Here is a 27,763-nt window from a genome sequence, read left to right on the forward strand (position 1 = left end):
TGAAGAAACAGAGGAATGGAAACATGTGACCCAGAGAAGCAGGAGGATCAGGAGGCAGTCAGCACCCATACTTCTCAGGAACCAGTACCAGGCTCTCACGCAGGAAAACGATGAAGAAATACATCAGGATAAGACTTTGCCCACAAACAGCAACCTTGTACGCCTTTAGAGTCCTCCTGGATGGAGAAAGAAAAATGTTGTGAAGAAGAAACGGAGAGTGGTGGTCATGGGGGATTCCCTGTTGAGAGGAACAGAGGCCACTATCTGCAGACCGGATATAACCTCAAGAGAAATGTGCTGTCTTCCAGGTGCAAAAAATAAAGATGTGTCTGATAGTATATCAGGACTCTTCAGACCTACAGATGACTACCCATTCCTGCTACTACATATGGGGACAAATGACACCGCAAGAAATGACCTGGAAACCATCTGCAGAGACTTTGAAAACTTAGGCAAGAAAGTGAAAGAACTGGGAGCGTAGGTGGTCTTCTCTTCCATCCTCCCAGTGGATGGCCATGGAACAAGGAGGTGGAATAAGATTCTGCAGGTGAACAACTGGCTACGTCGATGGTGCCGTCAGCAAGGATTTGGATTTCTGGATCACGGAGTGAATTACCTATACAATGGACTACTTGCTAGAGATGGGGTGCACCTTATGAAGACAGGAAAACATGTATTTGGAAGTCGCCTTGCTACACTTGTAAGGAGAACTTTAAACTAGAACAACATGGGAAGGGAAGCAAAAGACTAGAAAAAGCCCTACACCTGATAAATGCTATTGAGAACTCTACTATTAAAAGTGGAAAGGAAGAACAAAGACAAAAGAATCTAATTAATAAAAATATTGGAGAAAGAGAAACCAATCACAAACTAAAATGTTTCTATACTAATGCACAAAGCAAGGGCAACAAACAATGAGAATTAGAACTACTAACACAGGAAAAGAAATATGATGTCATTGGAATCACTGAAACTTGGTGGGACGATACACATGATTGGAATACAAGACTAGAAGGATACAACTTATTTGCAAGAAACAGACTTCATAAACGAGGAGGAGGTGTCGCATTGTATGTTAGAAACGCGTATATCTGCACAAAGATTGAAGCTTCAGAGACTGGGAGTTTTGTGGAAACTGTTTGGGTAAGAATACAAGGACAGAACAATGGAAAGGACACCAATGTAGGCATTTACTACAGGCCGCCTGTGCAAGCTGAAGATATGGATGAACTCTTTATGCATCAAATGGTCGAGTTCTCAAAAAAATATGACATAGTTGTCATGGGAGATTTCAACTATCCAGACATTTGTTGGGATTCTCTCTCAGACAAAACTAACAGGTCAAGGAAATTCTTATCCTCTCTTGCTGACAACTTCATCTTCCAAAACGTAGGGGAGAAAACAAGGGGAACTGCTACCTTGGATCTAATCCTTATAAACAGGGAGGAAATGGTTGAGGAAGTAAAAGTGGCTGGGACCCAAGGAGGTAGCGACCATGCTATTTTAGAATTTTGGATAACTAGAGGAGGAATACCTGTGAAGACTCAGACGTCAAGGTTAGATTTCAGAAAGGCAGATTTTAAGGGATTCAGAAGGAGAATTGGAGGGATCCAATGGCTGGATATTCTTAAAGACAAAAATGTCCAGAAAGAATGGGAAATCTTGAAAAATGAAATTCTCAATGCACAATTGTTAACAATTCCGAAAAGAGGGAAGAATAGGAAGCATTTAAGAATACCAGGGTGGATGAACACAGAACTTAAGCACATGCTAAAAAGGAAGAAAGAAATGTTTATAAAATGGAAAGAGGGAGGCATATCTAAAGAAGAATATAATGCTGTCTGCAGAACCTGCAGGGCACAAATCAGATTATCTAAAGCTGACAATGAATTGAGGCTTGCAAGAGATGTCAAAAGCAATAATAAAGGATTTTGGGGATATGTCAAAAGTAAAAGATAAGTCAAAGATGCTATAGGATTTTTACAGGATGAAAATGATGAAATGGTAAGACAGGATGTTGAGAAGGCCAAACTTTTAAATTCCTATTTTGCATCTGTTTTCTCTCAGAAAGGAAATGTAACATCAACTGTTCTTCACTGTCCTATTAAGGGAATAGAAGAATCCAGGATATCTATAAACAGAAAGATAGTGAGGAAACGCTTAGCTAACCTAAATGAATTCAAGTCTCCAGGTCCAGATGAATTACACCCCAGAGTACTGAAGGAGATAGCAGAAGAAATTTTTGAACCCCTCTCCATAATCTTTGAAAATTCTTGGAGAACAGGAGAATTCTCAGAAGACTGGAGAAGAGCAAATGTTGTTCCTATCTTCAAAAAGGGGAAGAAGGTGGACCCAGGCAACTATAGGCCGGTGAGTCTGACTTCTATACCAGGAAAGATCTTTGAACAAATTATTAAACAACATGTATGTCAGTACCTGGATAAGAATGAAGTGATTAAACAGAGTCAGCATGGGTTTGTAACTAATAAGTCATGTCAGACTAACCTAATTTCCTTCTATGATGGAATCACTGATTGGGTGGATCAAGGAAATGCTGTAGATATAGTATATCTTGACTTCAGCAAAGCATTTGACAAAGTATCTCACACAATCCTTATTGAAAAAATGACTAAGTATGGAATGGACAAGGCAACTGTTAGGTGGATTCATAACTGGCTTAGTGATCAGACCCAAAGAATGGTCGTAAATGGCTGCACATCCAGTTGGAAGAATGTTTCGAGTGGGGTACCACAGGGCTCGGTCCTGGGCCCTGTATTGTCTAACATCTTTATCAACGATTTAGATGAAGGAATTGAGGGTAAACTGATTAAATTTGCTAGCGACACAAAGCTAGGAGGGATAGCTAATACTAGAGAAGAGAGAGGATTCAAAAAGATATAAATAAACTGGAGCAGTGGGCAGCAACTAACAGAATGGTTTTTAACAGGGAAAAATGCAAAGTACTACATCTGGGCAATAAAAATGAAAAAAGCATATACAGAATGGGAGGAATAGGGCTAAGCAACAGCACATGTGAAAAAGACTTGGGTATACTAATAGATCACAGACTGAATGGGAGTCAACAGTGTGATGCAGCAGCAAAAAAGGCAAATGCAATTCTAGGATGTATTAACAGAAGCATACAGTCTAGATCACATGAAGTCATTATTGCCCTCTACTCCTTTTTGGTCAGACCTCATCTGGAATATTGTGTCCAGTTTTGGGCACCACATTTTAAAAAAGACATCAACAAACTGGAGCAAGTCCAGAAAAGAGTGACCAGAATGGTGACCGGTCTGCAAACCCTGTCTTATGAGGAAAGGTTGCAGGATTTGGGAATGTTTAGTTTGCAAAAGAGAAGACTGAGAGGAGACTTAATAGCTGTCTACAAATATCTAAAGGGCTGTCACATTGTAGAAGGATCATCTTTATTCTCATTTGCACAAGGAAAGACAAGAAGCAATGGGAAGAAACTGAATGGGAGGAGACACAGATTAGATATTAGAAAAAACTTTTTGACAGTTAGAGTGATCAATGAGTGGAACAGGCTGCCACGAGAAGTGGTGAGTTCTCCTTCAATGGAAGTCTTCAAACAGAGGCTGGACAGACATCTGACTGGGATGATTTAGCGAATCCTGCTTTGAGCAGGGGGTTGGACCAGATGGCCCAGGAGGTCCCTTCCAACTCTACAATTCTATGATTCTATGTGGTGTACTTGAGTTTGTTTATTGCGAGTCTGACAAGATGATAGCTGATGATATGACAAAGCCATTATCAAGAGCCAAGTTTGTGGACTTCAGAACCGCAATGGGAGTAACAGGATAAGTAGTTGTTGAGTGGGGGTGTTGGAATATGTTTGGTGCAAAAACTCCATTCCTGTCTATGAGTGTTCAGTTGCTAGATTTGCATGCTATTAACAAAGTTTTCAAAAAAAACTCCCAGAGGACTGTATTTCATGTTTTTCCTGTGTCTGTGTATAGAACATAAAGCAGCCTGCTGTAGATGCTGCACAGGCTCTCCTGTCTAAGAATCTAAATACAGCCTTACAATTCATCTGACGTCCTTGTCCGGGTGGTTCCTAGGGTTCAGCTTCCACAACGTCCTTTGTGGTCAAGTGGATTCACTAAACTTGCTCCGCCTATCTTGGCATGACAATCTTAAATCCATGATTCACTGAAATGGCGCACAAAACCCTACTAAAATGTTCAATCCTCAGCTGCTGGTAACACGACAGGGATAGTGCCAGAACCTGTCAATTAAGTGGAAACCATATATAGCAAAAAGTGATACCGTGCTTAAGGATAGGTGTCTGGGTACACCTTATACAAGCAAATGAGAAAGCGAAAACCTAATCCCAATAATGACATCCACTGAGAGCCGCTATACTATGTTCATACAGTGTAGGCTGCAACAATGAAAAGCCCACGCAAATTGTAGTAAACTGTCTGTGGAAGAAAAAAGTTACCATATAATTAAAATCAGCTGGATATTGATATCACCACTTGTACTGAAACCTTTGCCCGAATGTTGATAACTAATGCTGGTAAGGTGCATCTCCAGAGGGGCCCAAACAACACGTGCGTCTGCTGTCTCACCTGTGTGCTAGATGTCAAATGGTCTTCAGCGTGGTTGAATTGGTAGTGGAGGTACCGTGCATAAGTGGATGCGGGTTCCGGGACTTCAGAGGCTGAGGCGGCGTGGCGGTGTAGCGATGAAGCACTGTGCAGAGCCAGGGGAGCCCCGGCCGGTGGCATCCCTGGATGCCGTGTGAAAGAACACAAAACAAAAATGGCTGATAACATGTGACATCACTGAGTACGAAGCGCAAAGCACTCGGGAAGCTCAAGGGGGCCAACCGACACATTTCAAAGAGCTTCGCTCTTCTTCATCAGGGTTATGGCTCCCCAGTATCTCCCTTCTATATGTATCCTAGGTGCACCTGTGCTCCACCCTCTGCTTGAACATGAAAAGCACCCCGCAAGGATATATGTATATATATTCCTGCTGACATAAAATAATCAAACATCCACAAGTCAGTCTTCCCAATCTGGTTTCCGTTCTAATCATCATGATTGATATAATACGTGAAATTATGTACATTACTTGTATGGATGGAAAATGATAAGCAATACTGAATCACTTAATTCCATGAGAAAAGGAGTAGTGAACTACTTGGTTATATAATGTATACCATTATGAATATTCACATTAATGGTTCTATATTTATGTGCGAACCAACAGGGTATACAAACTGGTGGGATAAAAAAGAGGACATGCAAAAAAGCTGCATAAGGGGTTGTCAATGATTATAAATTAAAAACACCATTATTTATTATTAGTTAAATACATGATAAAAATGTTAAAAAACAATAAAATAAAATTCAACATTCTGTATTGAAAGACTAAATATTCATAAGATTTTTTGGAATTTTGGTGTGCTCCCAGACCCTAACAACAATACAGGACCTGTAAAAACTACAAGATACCCCACACAGCTTATCACCAAGGATCTGTATATAAAAAATAGGTGATAAAAGTGTGTAATATAAAAAAATTGTGCATATGTTGCAAACTATCCCTATAATTACTCATTGGGATATTAATTGAAAGTGATTTAAAATGCGAATAACTCAAGTTCCTGGTTGAGGCCCTTTGGGGCCAAGCTGTACAAGGTAAAAATCCATGCATTTAATGAAATCCCCCCTAGTGGATTGTGATGAACTGTCTGGATACCAGTAAACACAACCCTTTTAGTGGATTTATTGTGCTTTTCCATAAAGTGGTGTGATAGAGGGTGTCCAGTATAGCCCCTCTGAATATTCTTTAAATGTTCCTTAGCCCTCATCATAAGGCACCGCTTAGTACGACCCACGTACAATTTTTTGCAGGGGCATTGAATCAAGTTTATGACCCCTTTTGAAAAACACGAGATGTTTTCCTTAATGCAAAATTCCTTCGTCCCACTGGAACCGGTAAACTTCAATTGATGTGTTTTTTCAAAAGAAGTATGGATGCAGCAATAGCATGTTCTACAGGGTACAAAACCCGTATTGGATCCCACAGGTTTTTTATTATTATTCTTTATGTTAGCCTTAATATCAATGGCCAATTTAGTAGTAGGGGCTATTAGGTTACCTAATGATCGGGCTTTTTTGTAAACGAATTTCGGAAAGACTGGCAGATAGTCCCCCACTAGTTTGTCTTTTTGCAGGACTGCCCAATGTTTTCTAATGATCCTCGTAAACTGTTTATAACCAGTGAGAAACTGGGTGATGAATGGTAATTGGCCTATTTGATCCTTAATATTTGATGGTTGTGTGGATTTGGGCTTGGTTGTATGTACCAGCATACTTCTCAATACTGCTTCTATTTCAAGTTTTGCTCGTTCAGGTAAGGGTTTCGGGTAGCTTTTATTAAGGAACTGCTTCTTTATGGTAGTCAACAATCTTAGTGCAATTACGCTTAAGACATGTGAATTGGCTTTTGGGTATGTTTATCAGCCATACAGGGAGGTGACAACTGTTGAAGGTGAATAAAACTGTTTGAATCTACTTCTTTATGGAAACACTTAGTCTTTAGCTGGTTGTTCTCCACATAGATATTTAGATCCAGAAAGTTGATGCTAGTAGTACTAGTTGAGGGGATTAATTCTAAGCAATTCTAAGCATCCAGGGACGCCACCGGCCGGGACTCCCCTGGCTCTGCACAGCGCTTCATCACTACACCACCACGCCACCTCAGCCTCTGAATTCCTGGCACAGTGCCTCCACTACCAGCACAACCACACTGCAGACCATTTGACATCCAGCACATAGGTGAGACAGCGGCCGCACATGTTGTTTGGGCCCCACTGGAGATCCGCCTTACCAGCATTAGTTGTCAACATTCAGGCAAAGGTTTCAGTGCAAGAGGTCATATCAATATCCAGGCACATCTCAAGCTGATTTTAATCATGTGGTAACCTTTTTCTTTCACAGACAGTTTACTACAGTTTGCATGGGCTTTTCATTGTTGCAGCCTACACTGCATGAACATAGTATAGCGGCTCCCAGTGGATGCCATTATTGGGATTAGGATTGCACTTTCTCATTTGCTTGTATAAGGTGTACCCAGACACTAGAGATGAGCGACTTTGCCTTTTTTCGGGTCGAGTCGGGTTTCATGAAACCCGACTTTCGCAAAAGTCAGGTCGAACAAAATCGGCCGACTATAGGGAAAAGTCGGAGGCCAACTGAAACACGAAACCCAATGCAATGGAGAAGCAAAGTCGGCAGGGAGTGGAGGACAGTAAACGCACCTACAGTGCTCATTTCAATGCCAAAAACATCAATTCTTATAACTGAAGCTTGTCAACCTTAATTTACTTCCTAATAATAGTTACGCATTGAAAACTGGGGGTTATTTGGCTAAAGTTGTGGGGGGGTTGGGCTGGCTCCAGGTTTTCATGTGCCCTGGGCCAAAGAGTGTCAGTGCGCCCTTTTAACACATACCACAACTCATGATGCTCCGATATGCCACAGAAATATAGGTATAGTACAATAATACATACTTCACTGCTTACATGACATGACTGCTCTATTTTAAATTGTACAATAGCTCAAAAACAGGACAGTATATTACTCCATACAGTGTTATGGCCACCACATTGTGTGCCATACAGAATAATGAGCCCCATATATTTCTCCATACCAAATAATTAGTCACATATAATGTTCCATACAGTATCTGATGAGCTCCACATAATGCTCCATATATAATGGGCCCCATTTGTAATGTTCCAGTGTATAATGTGCCCCTTAGATGCTGCTCCAGTGTCTGATCTTCCCCATTTACATTGCTCCAGTACATGATGGTCCTCATGGATTCATGGATGATGCTCCAGTGTCTGATGGGCTCCAATAATGCTCCATATATAATGAGCCACATTTGTAATGCTCCAGTGTATAATGTGCCCCTTAGATGCTGCTCCAGTGTTTGATCTGCCCCATTTACATTGCTCCAGTACATCATGGGCCTCATGGATGATGCTCCAGTGTATCATGGGCTCTAATAATGCTCCATATATAATGGGCCCCTGTTGTGAGTTCATTCTCTGGTTCACCAGTTGTGAGTTCCCCTTCCAGACTCCCTCTGGTGGTGACAGGAAGTGGTGAGGCTGGTTTGATTGGTGGAGGTCTGCCACCTGAGAATGAGGATGACGATTGGACCTCAGGATTCTCAGATTGGATTTAAGACAGCCGACACCCTATTCAGTTGCTGGTGATTCCTTCTGGCTTGTCAGCTCTTGGTTTTCAGCTCTGTTCCAGTCATCTAAAGCTAAGTTTTTCTGCTAATGTTCACACTTGATTTTGTTGGTCAGTTTTTTGTGTGGTCAGCCAGCCCCGGCTGGGGGCTGTGCTGAACTTCAACTCTTATTTATCAGTATTTTTCCAAGTGGCTTTTTGTCCCTTACTAGTTCGGTCTCTTTTTGCTCTGTCTCAGAATATTTCAGAGTGCTGATATAGTGGGAGAAGTCTAGTGACTTCAGGGTTAATTTTGCTATCAGAAGTGTTGGACATGATTTTTGTAGGGTTTTTTGCAGGTTGCAGACAGTGTCTTTCCTTTCCTGTCTAGTTAGTTTGGGCCCCATCATTTGCTCAGCCTATTTTCCTGCCTGTGTTTGTGCCTTTATCTTGTTTCACCGTCAATACATGTGTGGGGTCTATCTATCCCTTTGGGGTCTGCTCTGGGGCAGTTAGTTTTTCTTTTTCTTGCTTTAGGCTTATTTAGTCTCCCGGCTGTGACGAGGCATCTAGGAACATCGTAGGCACGCTCCACGGCTACTGCTAGTTGTGTGGTAACATCAGGGATCTGCAATCTGCATAGTTACCAACCTCTCTGGTTTTCTGTGACTTAGCTTGTTTTGCTTTTTTCTCCTCGGTGACCCATTCATAACAGGCCCCATTTGTAATGCTCCAGTGTATAATGTGCCCCTTAGATGTTGCTCCAGTGTGTGATCTGCTCCATTTACATTGCTCCAGTACATGATGGGCCCTATTTTTAATTAACCCAGGCATGGTATGTGAAAAGAGCTCCATGGAGTAATCGGCAGTGTGGGCTGCCGCATCCTTAACTTTTGGTGGGGGTGAAGGACACAAGGAAAGGGGTTTTTTATGACCAGAACCCTGCACTGATGACTCCGTGCTTGCAGGTTTCGACCGTTCAGAAGAAGAGGCAATAGAGCTGGTGGCTGTTTCGGCAATGTACGCCAAAACCTTTTCCTGATGCTCCGGCTTTAAAAGCGGCATGGTATGTGAACAGAGCTCCATGGAGTAATCTGAGGTGTGTGCGTCCACATCCTTCACTTTTGTTGTGGGTGAAGGACACAAGGAAAGGGGTTGCTCCTGACCAGAAGCCTGCAGTTACGATTCAGTGCTTGCATTTTTTACAACTTCAGAATAGGAGGCGATAGAGCTGGAGGCTGTTTCAGCAATGTAAGCCGCAAACAGTTCCTGATACTCCGGCTTTAAAAGCAGTCTAACTACTCCCAGAAAAGGGAGCCTTACAGGCCTTCCAGAGCTACACCATGACGCTGGCTCAACAACTCCTGCCTTAGCTGCTATTGTGTTTTTGGCACTACCAGCAGATGCACCACCACCATCAGTACCAGGTGGTGCTCTGCGCCCTCTTCCACCATACTGCCTCATGTTTTTGAAAATGGACCCAAAATACCAGCAGATATATGGTACTGTATCATAAGCGTACAGCTCTATACAGTCTATGGATAACAGTAAATCTCCGTATATATTTCATGAGGCATACACAGACACTCACTGGCTCAGTATGGATTACCCAATAAAATAACAAGTTGAAAAAGGGTACAGTATCACCAGATAAAATGTATATAAAGTATAGTGTAAACATTCTGATTCTCCGTATACATTTCAGGAGGCAGACACAAACGCTCTCAGGCCCAGTATGGATTACACAAGAATATGAAAAGCTGTAAATGGGTTTTGTAACACAAGCGTACAGCTGTATACAGTGTTGGGGTAATCTTAAAGTTCCAAATATATTGCTGGAGTAACAGACAGACGTTTACAGGCTCATTATGGATTACACAAGAATCTAAATAGCTAAAAAGGTTACTGTATCAGAAGCGTTCTGCTGCATACAGTGTTGGCCAAATTGAAAATATCGGTATATATTTCCGTAGTCACCCTCAGACGCTCACTCAGTTTGGTTTTGACCATAATAAAAAATGTTGTAAAAAAGTTCCTGGATAACAAGATAGCAAGTATATATTTTTTAAGGGGACAATTGAAATCTCCATATAAATAGCCCCATAGTCATTCTCAGACGCTTACACAGTATGGATTGGACCGTAATGCTAAATGTCGAACAAAGGTACTGTATAACAAGATATAAGCTGTATCGAGTATAGTGTAAAAATTTGTTTCTCCGATTCACCGTATATATATAAAACGCGTAACCCACACATGCTCACTCACTATGGATGATGTAGGGAAGGTGGACTGACAGACAAACCACCCTGTAGTGAGAAGCAGAGGTGTAGCGCAGTGTAGGTGTGAAACCGCTAAGATAAAGAGAAAGGGTGCAGTGTTTTAGCTTGCCCATTGGAGGGCAGTGGAGAGTATAGGAGTGGGACTGAATAACTGCCATTGGTCAGAGAAACTGTAAGGTGATGGTGGGCGGAGTTACCATAAATGGAAGTATAAAAGGCTGAGGGAAGGTTCTGGAAGAGTCAGTCAGCGAAGGGAGCACAGTAAATAGGAAGTTCTGCTGAGGAAATAGAGACAGTGGAAAGGCTCCAGAGAGGACTGACAGTTGAGGCGGACACGGGGGGGTGGGCCAGAGGACGGTAGCCGCAGACGAAGACGGCATGGGGCTATCATACGGACGGTGTGCTCAGACTGGTGCAGCGCTGTGGTGGTTGGGCCTAGGTCAGCCACAGTGGAAGAGCCACAGAGGACGCCACGATTATAGTTACAAAGGAAGTGAAGGTACCGGGACCTGTCTACAGAGAAATGTGACAGAAGGATGGGCACTAAAAACGGACCTGTTCAATACAAACTCTGTCTCAGTTTCGTGTTTGTCTGCGGCATGAAGAGGGTCCCCCCCACAGTTGGTTATCCTACAGATGATACCTTAATACAAATTTTTGAAACAAGGTACTGTATCAGCACATACCAGGTGTGGTGCTCCGGCTTTAAAAGTGGTTTTCCTACTCCAAGAAAAGGCAACCTTACAGGCCTTCTTGGGCCAGAGGATGATGCAGGCTCAACACCTCCTGCCTTAGCTGCTATTGAGCTTTTTCCAGAACCAGCCGATGCACCACCACCACCAGTGCCAGCCGCGCCCCCCTGCCCAAGTCTGCGGCCTGTTCCACCATACTTCCTCATGTTTGGGAAAATCTAACCAAAATACCAGCAGAGAGATGGTACTGTATGAGGAGCGTCCTGCTGTATAAGGTGTATTAAACAAATTAAATCAACGTAAACATTATGTTAGTCACAGACGCTCTCACAGTATGTATTGGATCGTAATCCAACAAGCAGATATACGGAATGGTTTGAAAAATGGACACATGTAGGTCTGGAAAAACGGACAAACTCCTCGTTTTTTTTGTCCAGAGTCACACACAGGTAGCTTCTATTTGTCCGTGCTAGAAGGTGGTACATGGTAGTGTGTGAGGAGCGTACACCGCTGTACGGTATGTATGTAAAATTGTCCAGTTCCGTGTATTTGTATACAGACTGACACGCGCTGTCTCTGTCGAGTTTCTACTGTAATCAAACAGCAGATATACTAAACTGTTTGAAAAACGAACACAACTCTAAGGTGTAGGTCTGGAAAAACGGACAAACTCCTCGGCTTTTTCTTCACACCCAGATAGCTTCTATTTGTCCATTATACCAGCCCGGAATACATGGTAGTGTGTGAGGAGCGTACACCGCTAGACGATGTGTGAAAAAATGAACGCTCAGTAACTCACCAGGACAAAATAATAAAATTTGGAGTGCTTTGAAAAAAGCAGTTTGAACAGAAGTGTGCACACAGCAATGCAGCTAGCAGGTAGCCTTAAAAGGCAGCCTAATCACCACCAGCACTGCTGCACACAACAAAAATCCTCCCCTTTCACTGCACACTAACTGTACAGTGAAAAGCGCTATCAGCAGAAGCAGTTTTTTTTTCTTCTTCCCTGCCTAACGCTCTCCCTGTTCAGAATCAGCAGCAGCACCTCTCCCTATTGTAAGATCGGCAAAAGTAAGATGGTGGTCGGCGTTCACAGCCTTTTATACCCCCTGTGACGCCACACAAAGCCAGCCAATCACTTCAATGCCCTTCCCTAAGATGGTGCTGGCCGCTGCCTATCTCTATCGCGTAGCGCACAGTGTGCGTCCTCAATCATTGGCTGAAAAAAGGCGCTGGAAGCATCATTTGAAACGCGACTTTGGCACTCGGGTCGCCGACATCATGGCTGACCTCATGCTATGGTCGGGTTTCGTTTCATGAAACCCGACTTTGGCGAAAGTCGGCGATTTTTGAATTTGACCGACCTGTTTCGCTCAACTCTACCAGACACCTATCCTTAATCAGGGTATCACTTTTTGCTAAATAATATTTAAATCCAGTTAATTTTGTTTTTGTGAAAGAAAAAACTTTTTTTTTTGATGACCACAGTGTAGTATAGTAAAGTTCTATTATATCAATATAACATTTCATTCTCGATGTACACGTCAATTTGTTTTTTAGTAAAACCTATGATATAATTTAACAATGATGGAAATAATGTTTGTAGCATTTGAGAGATTCAATGATACAGCCTCAAGTAAGGATATGAAAACCAACAAGTACAAAAATAATTATTGGTAACCCCAGGGATGTTGTGAGCCAAACCGGTTTAGTTTCCATTTTCTATTTCTTGCATGAAGAAAAGGTCTACAGTAGTTTAAGAAATAGCTTTGATTAACCCAATATTAAACATGTCATTACATGATCCATTGTAATTCACTCTGCTCCAGGTACACTTTTATAGATGGCTCATAGAAACTGCTTCAGAGAATTTTATTGTTTTAATTAACCTGCCCCTGAATTAATGAGACGTAACCAAACAAAGGATAAAGAATATGGAAATATCCAAAAGTATGTTGAGCTTACCAGAAAATGTAAAACAACACATTCACTGCATTTTATTGTGTTATTTAAATTTGTTTGTATTTTTTTTATATCCCACAGATTGCTATTTGATGTTAGATCAAACACAAATTTGCATAATTTGTAGACCTTGTGTATATGTAGTGTTAGAAAGAACTCTGTTATAATTGCATAAAAATAAGAAGAGAAATTAAAGAAAATTATAGAAGACTGCTGGTGGATAATTGGGGAGAAATCTACATAGAAAAGTACCAGTGAGCCACCTGGATATTTTCTAATTACGAGTCTATTATTTTCAGTTTTATTTTTCACTGGTGCCAGTCTAAAGCAATCTGAGCATATCACCTGACAGCAAGTATGGTACTAGATATATTGTATAAATTGGAGAAGGGATCAACTAGGGACCTTGGCAGATCATATGAATAAAATATAGAGAAAGTAATATGAAACTCTCGGCATACATGCAAAATTATACATTCTTTGTATGGTATGATAATTAAACCTCATAAGTAAGAATGAGAGCGGAGACTTAAAATTTAACAAACGCAAAAGTCATATCTGTTGGTAACCTCACACAGATTTGGTACCAGCCAATCTAACACATCCTAGAGGAACCCTGATCTTCACCTTATAATCCCTATATACAGTAGGCCCTGTGGGTTGTGTCCACTGGCCAGTGGAGCAAACTTGTGTTAAAAGTAGTTGATTTAGCTTGATCAGTAACTAAAAGGATAAAATCAAGGGACAAAAATGTGGCTACAGCAGCTATGAATAAATCAAAAATTCAGTTAGTCAAGCTGGGGTCACTTTAGGAGGGATTACAGAATAGACAGTATCAAGCTTTGTCAGAATCAGGATAGAACACTTTAATACTTATTGGCTGTTATCAGATATTTTCTTTGTGAGCTAATCTCTAACACTTTAAGGACCAAAGTTGGCTAAATTAAATTGGCTTCATTGTAAAACTATGGGACAAATATGTCCCTAGGTCCTCAAAGGGTTAATAACTTGTCTCTAGCACTTCATGCTTTTACTCTTTTTTCTTGCTGAGGTCCTGAGTTTAAATTCCACTAAGCACAACATCTGCAAGAAGTTTGCATGTTCTCCCCATGTTTCCGTTGGTTTCCGCCGGGTTCTCAGATTTCTTCGCACACGCAAAAGACATACTGTTAGGGAATTTAAATTGTGAGCCCCAATGGGGACAGTGATGGCAATATCTTTAAAGTGTTACTATAAGCAAGCATAATAAAATAAACCTTTTTTAAACAGTTGCTTTTCTGTATGTGTAAAAAAATGAATTTAAATTTCTAGCTTCTTTTCTGCATATCCTGTATTTATGTTGCATATTTGTACAGCATTCATAGCACCAGAGTTGTATGGGAGGATAATAACTTGCAACTCCCTGCAGACTCCTGGGAGTTTAATTAGGATGCGGTGCCACCTCATATGCCACAATAGGGAGCTCATAATAGCTCATTTTCAGCTAGAAAGCAGACAGCACACTCCATGGCTAGGTGACACCACAAGTCAAAGCCACCCCAGAATTCTTACTGTCAAAAAGCCTGTGCTGTACAGAGATTTTGGAATTGCAGCTTACTCTATCATCAGCATCACCCACAGTTTACACACAATGGTATCCGGCAACAAAGGTAAATGTCACAGTAGTAAGTCCAAACAGGGGTATAACAAGTAGAAGATTTGCAACAGTCAGGTGGAACAGTTCATAATCTGAGGGCAGATTATAGCCCCCATACACAATATACTAACTTTGACTTGGACCTGCTGATATTGACGGATTCTGACAATATTCTAATGAGTATGGGGGTTTGGAAGAGATTATTGTTGGGTCAATTAATGATTACGGTCCAGTTTAGGACTGCCTATCATTTTGTTCTCAATGAAATAAGCTACCAACAAAGATGCCTGGTAGCAGCTCTCTCATAGACAACACAGTGAGCGCTCATGTAGCGGGCTGGGTGGTGGAACCACTGTGCCAAACCCAAGGAAGACCTGGAGGGATGTGGTTAGGAGCCTCACCCAATCTGACCACGGACATGCAGCAGCTAAGGACACTGGGGTCTGTGGAGAGACAAGGGAGGTGATTCCAAGTGCTACTCCAGGACTGACCTTGGGTAGATGGCGGCTGACCCCTAAGAACAGGTAGCTTGGATGGCCTGGGGGAGTGTCCAACAGATGTAGAAAGGCAGAGAAGATGACAGAAACCACAGATGCACACAGAAGAGTCTGACGGAGAGGTAAGCAGTGGAGGGTGCAGCTGGCTCGGCTGCTGTTGAGGTGGCTACTGGCGGGTGCAGCTGGCTCTGCTGCCATTGAGGTGAGCACTGGCAGATGCAGATGGATCAGATGCAAGTACTGGGACCTGAGAACTGACAAGCGTGCTATGAACAAACTTATGGAAAAAAGAAAATAGCCAGCTCATCAGAAACGCCCCGTGGTGCTCGGAACAGCCGTGAAGACACTGGAAAAATCCAAGGAAAGAGAAGGGTTCCGGCTCCATAAATTCAATTACTTTATTGCATCTTCATTAAAATGGATACATAGTGGCAATTGTTCATGTGGTCAGGTATCATGACCCAGCAAACGGCAACGAGTTTCGATCAGAAGATCTTTATCAAGCCATAATCAAGCTTGATAAAGATCTTCTGATCGAAATGCGCTGCCGTTTGCTGGGTCATGATACCTGACCACATGAACAATTGCCACTATGTATCCATTTTAATGAAGATGCAATAAAGTAATTGATTTTACGGAGCTGGAACCCTTCTCTTTCCTATGAACAAACTTACAACATTACACAGGCACCTCCATGTTGGATGAGGTGCTTTAAATAATAAGAGACCTCCAGCTATTGGCTGGGGATACTTTAAAGGAGCGTGCACTTTGCCTTTAAGAAAGAGAAAGTGTGCGTGCACGCTCTAAGCACAGTGGTTGGAGACCTGCTAGGAGTGCATGCTCCCAGGGCAGCAGCAGACCTGAAAGGAGCAGAACGAAAGCCTCAGTGGTGAGTACACTGGTGTCTCTGCAGGGAGACAGGGACTGTAGGCAGAAATGCGGGTGCTACAGCTCGTATGCATGGGAGAGATGGCAGAGATAGCTCCTGGGCAAATGATCAAACAAACTATCTCTTGACTGACAGCCATTTAGTACATATGGGGGTCTTAAAAACACAGTATTATATGAGAACACAGGCGAACAATAAAAAGAAGTTAGGTTAACAAAAGTGATGAGCGAGTATACTCATTGCTGTCAAGTAGCCGCAAATCATGCATCTGCAGCGACAGAAACTAAATCTCCAAGCACTTCCAAATACTCGAAGACCACCCAAACATGCTCGGGGAAACCTGAGCAACGAGTATACTCGCTCATCACTAGTTAACAATGATAGGACAAGAGGTCTAGAAGAAGAAATGTATGACTACTAGATACAGGGTTTAAAGAGTTTGTTTCAACATTACAAGAATTACCTATGTGGCAGATCAAATAGCTAAACTGGAACAGAGTACACATAAATAGTAAGAAGCATTATCCACGAACATCCATTATTCAAACTTCCATCAATAAGCAACACTCAATAAAAAGACTTATGATGATGAACTATTCAAAGCAGCTCATCATGCATAACATATGCATTGCCAATTTCAATACAGTGAAGCTACATGAGCTAGCAGTTACAGAAAGACCACAAGAATCGACCCGAGGAAGAATGAGCAAGTCCCTGCCCATTAGTTATTGTTATGATCTTGATTACCTATTTCATTGTGTACAGCTGCTGTGAAATGCATATTAATATTCAGAAAATCATCTTTGCTCCATGACATAGAGGACTTTCTCAATTAGCATATTTTAATGAACGTCACAATCTGCGGCTGTATATCAATATTATGTCTGGAGCACTAAGCTATGCTGATATGCTCCAATTCATTCATTTGTATCTTAGCAACCAGCAATACTTTCATATTAGTGCCTTAACATTTCCTTTAATTTCCTTACTACTATTTTATTCACTTGCGAGGAAACTCAATTCAAAGATTCTTGCAACTTTTGCTCACAAGGCATAACTTGTCCATACTCATCATCACAGTGGTAGAAAGCTGACAGTTGTGTTTAGTGAGTCTTTCATTCAAGTTATCTGCATAATTTTATATATTACTACTGTGGTATGGGGAAGCAGCATACATAGTTAAATTGTAAGTTCCTTTTAGCTTTTGTGCCTCAGAATGTTGTAATAATTAGCTAATATATCTGTAGCGACGTGTAATTTTAATTGTTGGAGAAAAATGCCATTTACTGGATTTTCGGGCTATGTCATAGAAATGTATTAATCATGAATAGGAGAGATCAGTGAATATATTCAGGGAAATTTAAGTCTACTTACCGTAAATTTTACAAAAATCAGTTTTCAGCAATATATAGGCTGTTTTGTAATTTGCTTCTGGCGGATTGAGTAGCTGACATTTATCTGAACCATAAAGGAACCTTAATGCTCACCTCTCCGCTCTTCACCATCACTCATCTGGCTCTAATGAGGATTGGGGGTGCTGCACATGTGTGCATGAGGTCAAGGCGCACTTTGTGACATCTTGACATTTTGTCCTTTTCCTCTTGCACAGGAGAACCCTCTCGGATCTCATCACAGCCAAAACTCCCAGATCAGTGTAAGAGGTCTGGAGGTTTTTGCGTACTGGGTGGGATCATAAGATGCAGTGAGTTATGGTGAGAAGCAGAGGGAAAGAAGAGGTGAACAGTGAGATGAGCATAAAGATTATTACTATTATTACATATCACATTTTTTATGCTTTGGAGTCTTGAAAGACCTTAGAACATAATAAGAGATATTAAATTCATGGAGAATAATTTTTCTGTGCATTGAATGACCCAGCAAAATCCGTGAGGACAGGCGAATTAAAATTCTGCCTGCTCTGCTCATTACTAATAAAGACTCAAGAATGAAGGTTTCAGCCTTTAAAAATAATTCCAAATCATTGACAATGAGGATATATCTATAACTTTACATACTTACTCTTGGGAGTACCATATTTTTCAGACTATAAGCCGTTTTAGAATGCAGACTTTGATGGAATGGTCTGTGGGCGTCATGTTGCGTTTGCCGAGCCACTGATGTGCCTAAACAGTAGAAACCCTCCACATGTGACCCCATTTTGGAGACTAGACCCGCCAAGGCGTATCGGCGGTCATTATGAGGTTAATCTAAGTCTAATTACATGAGACATATAAAAAGAGTATGTTTTAAAAACACAATATGCATTCATTTATCAGTTTTCTGATAAAAAAGACTGTTTAGTCTACGCAGAGAGATCTGCATGTAATGTGTATTCGAAAAGTATTGCATTCGTTTCTCAAAGTGTTTTCCTTATGTATTTCAATTTCCTGCCTGAAAGACAGCCCCTCAATATTACTACTACTCAGCCAAACGTCAGAATTTCTGCATACAAGAGAAATCAGACCATGTTCCATTAATGTGTTGCATCCAATCTATAAATATAAACGCCTTATCGTGTCTGTCTGTAACCGAAATCACGGGCCGCCGATTGGTCGCAGCCGCCAGGCCGCAACCAATCAGCGACAGGCGCAGCTGTTTGTAACGGTAAGCTGCGCCTGCCGCTGACTGGTCGCAGCCACTAGGCCACGACCAATCAGCGGCAGGCGCAGGCCTTAATCTGTAAAAAAAAGAGAATTAAAGTAAAAAAAAGTTATTCTCACCTTCCGACGGCCTCCTGTCTTCTTTCCAGGCGCTCGGCCTCGCGTTCCCAGTAATGCTTTGCGGCTTAGACCGCTGATGACGTCATTCTCGCGAGAGTGAGAACGACCGACGTCACTCTCGCAAGAGCAAGAAAGAAGACCGACGTCATCAGCGGTCTAAGCCGCAAAGCATTACTTGGAACGCGAGGCCGGGTGCGTGGAAAGAAGACAGGAGGCCGTCGGAAGGTGAGAATAACTTTTTTTATTTTTTAATATTTTTGTACAGGTCCGTGGCAGTGATTGGTCACGGCTACAGGGCCGCGTTGCTGATTGGTTGCGGACAGAGGGCTGCAACACTGATTGGTTGCGGCTACACGGAAAGGGGGGTGAGGGGACCATGCATACCAGGATAGGGGATGAGGGAACCATGCATACCAGGAAAGGGGGGTGAGGGGACCATGCATACCAGGATAGGGGGTGAGGGGACCATGCATACCAGGATTGGGGGGTGAGGGGACCATGCATACCAGGATTGGGGGGTGAGGGGGACCATGCATACCAGGATTGGGGGGTGAGGGGGACCATGCATACCAGGATTGGGGAGTGAGGGGACCATGCATACCAAGAAAGGGGGGTGAGGGGACCATGCATACCAGGATAGGGGGTGAGGGGACCATGCATACCAGGATTGGGGGGTGAGGGGACCATGCATACCAGGATTGGGGGGTGAGGGGGACCATGCATACCAGGATTGGGGGGTGAGGGGGACCATGCATACCAGGATTGGGGAGTGAGGGGACCATGCATACCAAGAAAGGGGGGTGAGGGGACCATGCATACCAGGAAAGGGGGGTGAGGAGACCAAGCATATCAGGATTGGGGGGTGAGAAGACCAGGCATACCAGGATTGGGGGGTGAGGGGACCATGCATACCCCAAAAGGGGGGTAAGAGGACAATGCATACCAGGATTGGGGGTGAGGGGACCATGCATATCAGGAAAGGGGGGTGAGGATACCATGCATACCAGGATTGGGGGTGAGGGGACCATACATACCAGGAAAAGTGGGTGATGGTGAGCATACATACCAGGATTGGGGTGTGAGAGGACCATGCATACCAGGATAGGGGGGTGAGGCCTTAATCTGTAAAAAAAAAAAAAAAGAGAATTAAAATAAAAAAGTTATTCTCCCCTTCCGATGGCCTCCTGTCTTCTTTCCAGGCGCTCAGCCTCACGTTCCCAGTAATGCTTTGCGGCTTAGACCGCTGATGACGTCACTCTTGCGAGAGTGAGAACGACCGACGTCACTCTTGCAAGAGCGAGAAAGAAGACCGATGTCATCAGCGGTCTAAGCCACAAAGCATTACTGGGAACGTGAGGCCGGGTGAGTGGAATGAAGACAGGAGGCCGTCGGAAGGCGAGAATAACTTTTTTTTATTTTTTAATATTATTTTTGTACAGGTCCGCGGCAGTGATTGGTCGCGGCTACAGGGCCGCGTTGCTGATTGGTTGTGGACAGAGGGCCGCGACACTGATTGGTTGCGGCTACACGGAAAGGGGGGTGAGGGGACCATGCATACCAGGAAAGGGTGGTGAGGGAACCATGCATACCAGGATTAGGGGGTGAGGGGACCATGTATACCAGGAATGGGGGGTGAGGGGACCATGCATACCAGGATTGGGGGGTGAGGGGACCATGCATACCAGGATAGGGGGTGAGGGGACCATGCATACCAGGATTGGGGGGTGAGGGGACCATGCATACCAGGACTGGGGGGTGAGGGGACCATGCATACCAAGAAAGGGGGATGAGGGAACCATGCATACCAGGAAAGGGGGGTGAGGGGACCATGCATACCCTGAAAGGGGGGTAAGAGGACCATGCATACCAGGAAAGAAGGGTGAGAGGACCATGCATACCAGGATTGGAGGGTGAGAGGACCATGCATTCCAGGATTGGTGGGTGAGGGGACCATGCATACCCCGAAAGGGGAGTAAGAAGACCATGCATACCAAGAAAGGGAGGTGAGAGGACCATGCATACCAGGATTAGGGGGTGAGAGGACCATGCATTCCAGGTTTGGGGGGTCAGGGGACCATGCATACCAGGATAGGGGGTTGAGGGGTAGCATGCATATCAGGATTGGGGGTGAGAGAACCATACATATCAGGATTGGGGGGTGCATTATTGCATTATTATTAAATCTTCAAAAATAAACTGCATATATATTCTAGAATATCCGATGCTTTAGAATCGGGCCACCATCTAGTATTTCCATATTTAGTCTGTGTGTGCAATGCTACCAAAACCATGGCATTCCTTTTTCTTGTGTGCAAATAAAAGTTAAGACATTTTCCAGGCTTTTCCTACCCATTACACAGTAAAAAATGGACAGCACTTAGTTGGCGCATGAACGACATCTGTGTGTTATCTCTTCCTTCACTGACTCATTCCCACAAATGGGAGCGTTTGGTCCCCAAATTTGAAAAAAAAATGGACATATTCCTGATTTTTTATAAATTTTTTTGGACAACAGTCAGCAAAATAAAAAAATCTGAAACGTGAACATGCCCATGGGTGGTATGTCTTCTGCCCGAGGAAACCATGGCCACAACACATATGTTAAACACAGATGTCTGTATGGGGACTTACTAATCAGTACTGATAAAACAATTTCATCTGTAATATGTCTATTTTCAGGACGACCTGTATTACGTGCTTCTACCAGGACACTCATGTGAAACAGGTCTCACATTGAGACATCACTGTACACAGGCATATGCCGTGAAATCACTGTATTATCCTTCTGGGCTATTTCTCCTGTCTTGTGCCTGTGTCGTCTATATCATCATACATCACTGTCTTTATTATCCACGTACTGTGATTCCTATCCACATGGTGCAGTATCTGTGCATTATGCAGGACCTGTGATATAACTAAGATTTATTCCTGTTCAGAGACATCAATGTGTTTACTTTGTTGGGATAACATCGCATACATTATTCCAGTTCTTTTATATAACTGATGCTTATTCCTTCGCACCTCACTGTACAGGAAATCAATGCATGCAATATCCAGTTTTTGTGACATAACATTAAAAATAAGCCTGCACGGAGACATTACAGTGCACATTTTTGAAGGCATACATATAATAAGGTGTGGGGCAGGGCTGATGTTTCTCCATTGGGATGGGAGTGTTATTTTTACAGATTATTCTTCAGTACCCAGTAACGAAAAGATACACCACTACATATTGTAACTCGAAGCTCTGGGTTCGGATGCATAAGGGCTCATTCAGACATCAGTTTGTCGTATATGAGTTCTATCTATCGTTTTTATACACAGAACTTGCATCCATTATTTCTAAGAGGGTTTTCCAGAGGTGAATATAGCATTGCTGCGACATGCGCCCAAGAGGCAAAGGAGCCACTTCCACCTCCTAAGCAGGTGGTCTAGGTCATTAAGATAAGCTATTGGATTGCAAACGGCCCGTATACCGGTTATGCACAAGGGCCCCCTTCTGTCTATATCTGTCCCTTGGCTTTTCATATGATTGTGTATTCTTGTGGACTGAGTGGTCTTCACAAAATCTTGGAGACATGTAAAATTTTCATGTGTCTTGTCAATCTCATGCAAGTCTATAGGTCCTGAAAAATTTTGGGCACAGCACTCAGATGCAATCTGTCCTTTTTTCATGAAAGGGTTGAGAATCATTCATATTTTTTTTCATCCCCAGAAAAACTGATGAAACTCTGAGCACACTCTGATGAAAGAAAATCACACTGACCAAATGATGAGGACACTGATAAATACCAGTAATGAAGCTTGGACAAGAAAAATCAGTCCTCTGAATCAGGCAGAAGACACAGAATTCAATGTATTATCATTGTATCTCAGGTACAACCACAACCCAAAGGTATAAACCAGACACAATTCTTACCTGATCCAGTAATTGTGAATAAAGATCATGGCAGTTAACAAAAATATATTTGTATGTGGAGTCTAAACAGGCCCGGACACAGTCCTTCACCACCGTGCTGGCTCTTGGAGGGCTCTGAAGTTCAAGAACCTAAAATAAAAAAAGTCACTCATAAAGGTATTCCGACATTTTTTATACAACGGGGAAACAATTCTGCCACATTTTAAACACTGCTGTATGCTCCTGCATTAATATAATGTTTTGATCTAGCATGCATTAAACACTTATTTAATCCCACAGTGAAAGTTATCTATAAATTCACAGTTTTGTCTCCTTCCTATATCATGCTAAGAAATGTATATTCATATTCTGTAGTCCCTGAAATAATAAGGCCATGTGCGCACATTGCGTTTTTGGTAAATTTTTTACCTCAGTATTTGTAAGTCAAAACCAGGAGTGGGTGATAAATACAGAAGTGGTGACGTGTTTCTATTATACTTTTCCTCTGATTGTTCCACTCCTGGTTTTGGCTTCTAAATACTGAGGTAAAACCTCACGCAATACTCAAAGTGTGCACGTGGCCTAAAAGGATTTTCTCATCTTAGAAAGAAACACGTTTCATGGAAGTTTTTGTCCCCTGAGAAAATTTTATTGTACCTTATAGATTTTGATATGCTGAACATGAATATGTGCTCCAAAGTCTGTATCACGTAAGGTTTTTAACCCCTTCATGACCAGAGCTTTTTTCGATTTTTGGTTTTTTGCTCCCCTTCTTTCCAGAGCCATAACTTTTTTATTTTTCTGTCAATATAGCCACGTGAGGGCTTATTTTTTGCAGGACAAGTTGTACTTTTGAAAGACACCATTGTTTTACCATGTCTCAAAAACGGGGAAAAAATTCCAAGTGCGGTGAAATTGCAAAAAAAAGTGGCATCCCACACTTGTTTTTTGTTTGGCTTTTTTGCTACGTTCACTAAATGCTAAAACTGACCTACCATTATGATTCTCCAGGTCATTACAAGTTCATAGACACCAAACATGTCTAGGTTCTCTTTTACCTAAGTGGTGAAAGAAAAATTCCCAAATTTGCTAAAATATTGCTATTTGTGCAATATTCCGAGACCCATAGCGACTCCATTTTTCGTGATCTCGGGTTGGGTGAAGGTTTATTTTTTGCAGGCTGAGCTGAAGTTTTTAATGATACCACTTTTGTGCAGATACGTTCTTTTGATTGCCCATTATTGCATTTTAATGCATTGTCACGGCAACCAAAAAAAAAGGAATTCTGGCCTTTTGATTTTTTTATCGCTACGCCGTTTAGCGGTCAGGTTAATTCTTTTTTTTCATTGATAGATCAGGTGATTCTAAACGCAGCGATACCAAATATGGGTAGGTTTGATTTTTTTATTGTTTTATTTGATTGGGGCGAAAGGGGGGTGATTTGAACTTTTATTTTTTTTATTTTTTTATATTTTTAAACACTATTTTTTTTACTTTTGGCATGCTTCAATAGCCTCCACGGGAGGCTAGAAGCTGCCATAGCACGATCGCCTCTGCTACATAGAGGTGATGTTCATATCACCTCTATGCAGCAGAATTACAGGTTTGCTATGAGCACAGACCACAATCTGCCATTAGCAACCATAGAGGTTTCGAGGAGACCTCTGGTTATGATGGCAAAGCAGCGATGACCCCCGATCATGTGACGTGGTCTTCACTACTTGTATTTCTGGACCGGCATCTGGAAGAGCATTTAAATGCCTGCTGTCAGAGTTTGACAGCGGCATTTAACTACTTAACAGGCGCGGGCGGATCGTGATTCCACTTGTGCCTACTGCGGGCACATGTCAGCTGTTAAAAACAGCAGTAAGGGGTTAAGAAACAACAGTTTCTAGTCTACACTGTGACATCCAAGACACTACATATATGTGCATCGATGTCAGTAGCAAAAGAAATTGTTCAAAAGTGTTTTGCAGACGGCTTTTGTTTATAATCCTTGTCAGATGCTTCTCGAATAAGATTCCAGCAATAGTGAGCCAGCATTGACGTACTTCACTTTCCCTGGTACCTTTTCGCCATCAGCACAATGTCTTGGTGAAATATTTCAATGTGTTCATCGCTAACGGCACCAAGATTGGCTGGAAAAAAGTCCAAGTGAGAATATAGAAAATGCATTTTTAGTGACATATTGCATTGCCCTGCTGATGCCAAGGAAGTTGAAGGTCACATCTTTAAAGGCTCTCCATGCCACTTGTTCAGCACCTTGCAAAAGACCATCAAAGCTACTGTCATTCATTATATCTCTGATCTGTGGGCCAATAAAAATGCCTTCTTTAATCTTTGCATCACTTATTCTTGGAAATTTCTGTCACAAGTAAGAAAAGGCTTCCGATTCTTTGTTCATTGCTATGACAAAATTCTTCATAATCCCAAGTTTAAGATGCAAAGGCGGGAGAAATAACTGCTGGATCAACAAGAGGATTATGTTTAACATTCTTCTGTCCAGCAACCAAGTTTCCATGGAGTGGCCAGTCTTTTCTGAAATAGCGCATTTCTCGTACACGACTGTCCCACTCACAAATAAAACAACAATACTTGGTATATCCAAGCAGCAGTCCAAGAAGAAGTGCAACAACTTTTAGATCATCACATATGTTCCAATTATAATTTCTATAATTAATGTAGGTCAAGAGGAACTCCATATTATCATACATTTCTTTCATGTGTACAGCTTGTCCAATAGGTATACAGTAGAAGGATAGATATTTCCATTGTGTAGTAAAAACAGCCTTCAGACTTAAAACTGACGAGTCAATAAACAGTCGCCATTCCTTCGGCTCATGTTCGCATCGAAGAGCACCAAACAACCCCAAAACATCATTGCAAAAGGTTAAAGTGTTGACATGGTTGAAAAATTGATTGTCTTCTTGACAACAGCGAAAAACAGAAACTCTTGTCCTTGGTAATAAGAGATTCCATTCTTGTAGCCTTGATCCCAATAATTCTGCCTGTCTCTTTGACAATTTCAAATCTCTGGCCAAGTCACTCAGATCAGTTTGACTGAACAGATGTGGATTAGATGTAGAAGGCTCAAAGTCTGGGTCTGCAGCAGTTTCATTTTCCACTGACATTGCTAGTTCATCTTCGTCGTTCTCCATTGTCCATACTTTGGGCAGCTTTGGAACACGAAGACTTTCATCGTGTGGCACTGGTCTTATGGCTGAAGGAAGATTAGGATATTCTATTGATTCTTTGCTGAATATCCTGTTACATTTGTAAGGCAGAAGTAGCAATCTGTTACATTATCTCTCTGCTCTCTCCATATCATTGGGACAGCAAACGGCATTGAAGGTCGTGATCCAGTGAGCTATGCTCTAAGTATGTCAGTATTGTGTTTTAATTCCTCCCCAGCCCATGAGATGTGGTATGCTACATACACGGTCAGCCAAATGATTCACTGCGCCTGCACGGAATTCGCATAATAAGGGTATGTGCACACACTGCAGATTCTGCTGCAGATTCGCAGCGGTTTTGGCCCTGTGGATCCGCAGCAGAATTAGCTGCATTGTACAGTACCATTATATCTTATGGAAAATGGAAACCGCAGTGCAGACAGTGCAGAATTTTCCGTGTGGTTTTTGCTGCAGTTTCCAATCCGCAGAAAGAATTGACATGTCATTCTTTTCTGCGGATTCCACTGTGGTTTGCCATCTCCTCCATTGTAGAAATGAAAAACCGCATGGCAAAACCGCAGGCTAATCCACAGATAAACCGCAGGTCTTTTGACCTGCGGATTTACCTGCGGATTTTGTAAAATCCGCGTGGAAAAATCTGCAGACCAATCCGCAGTGTGTGCACATAGCCTTAGTGCTTGCATATGTGTAGATCAGCGATTTATGTTATTTCAGTGGAAAATTCAGAACATACTGTTTCAGAAAAAGTTCATATATGAGTTTTTAGAATTATAACAGAATATTATAATGTTTTGCATCATTTCTCAAAAACCTTACGTGATAGGAAAAATCTGAAGTCATTTCTGAAATCAGCATGAAAAGATCTATCAGGAACACTCAAAATTGTCCGAGGGACAAAACCTTCGTAACACAGTGTAATCAATCTACATTAAAGTGTTTTCATGAATATAAACAGTCTCCTAGGAAAAGTGTCCTACACACAGCACCCAATACCAGTTTATTAGTAGGTTAGGGAAACTGGTTGTTATGGGCAATGTGAGCTTTGATTCATAACTCACTTTGTGTTTTCATCAATGAAGAAAATCTCAGCACACCATGTATGCAAGTGTGAACAATGCATCTTAAATTGGGAAGACAATAATCCATTTCTTTGCCTACTTGCATACAAAGTACGCCAAGGTTTTCTCCATTGATTAGATTATACAGTGGTATCCTGCCTGTGGCCCCTACTGCATGTACTGCCATGGATTTCCTTCACTCTCTATATGCTTTAATTCCTCCCGATTTTCAGAAGGGTTCTGCCAGTGAATAGAAATGGTAGTTTCTTTATGTTCACATTTTCTAAACCCACCAAGGTTTAGTTCTGCTTTTCCATATCAGTAGTTTATTAAGCTGCATGTGTTTCTGTTTTCACATTCAATGTAATATCAGTTTTTCTAGTGTGCAATAAAAAACAAATCCAAGCTTCTATTATCCATTAAACAGTGAAAAACAGATAGCTCACTGACTGCAGATGGATGGCACCCAAGTGTCGACTGTGATTTTCATGGACCCATTCACATCAAAGACGATGATGCTGATATGAGCGAAAAAACTGTGTCCTAATGATTCTGCTGTTTATCAGTGTTAACTGAAAGTACATATATATATATATTTATAGATACAAGTGCCTCTCTCTAAATTAGAATATCATCAAAAGGTTAATTTATTTCAGTTTTTCAATAGAAAAAAGTGAAATGAGTCATTACAAACAGAATGATGTATTTCAAGT

At 41.9% G+C, this 27,763-nt stretch overlaps 1 protein-coding gene across 1 annotated transcript in view; it reads right to left on the reverse strand.

Moving 5' to 3' along the window:
- The window catches only part of UNC13C (unc-13 homolog C), a 1,077,413-nt gene that overhangs the window by 558,827 nt on the left and 490,823 nt on the right, over positions 1-27,763 (reverse strand). Inside the window, exon 18 of the mRNA XM_073568403.1 lies at positions 22,820-22,948. Coding sequence (XP_073424504.1) covers positions 22,820-22,948 — 129 coding nt within the window. The remainder of the gene's footprint in view (positions 1-22,819; positions 22,949-27,763) is intronic.

This window comes from Dendrobates tinctorius, unplaced genomic scaffold, assembly GCF_039654945.1.
Source record: "Dendrobates tinctorius isolate UK_male_01 unplaced genomic scaffold, ASM3965494v1 ptg000022l, whole genome shotgun sequence".
Taxonomy (NCBI): Eukaryota; Metazoa; Chordata; class Amphibia; order Anura; family Dendrobatidae; genus Dendrobates; species Dendrobates tinctorius.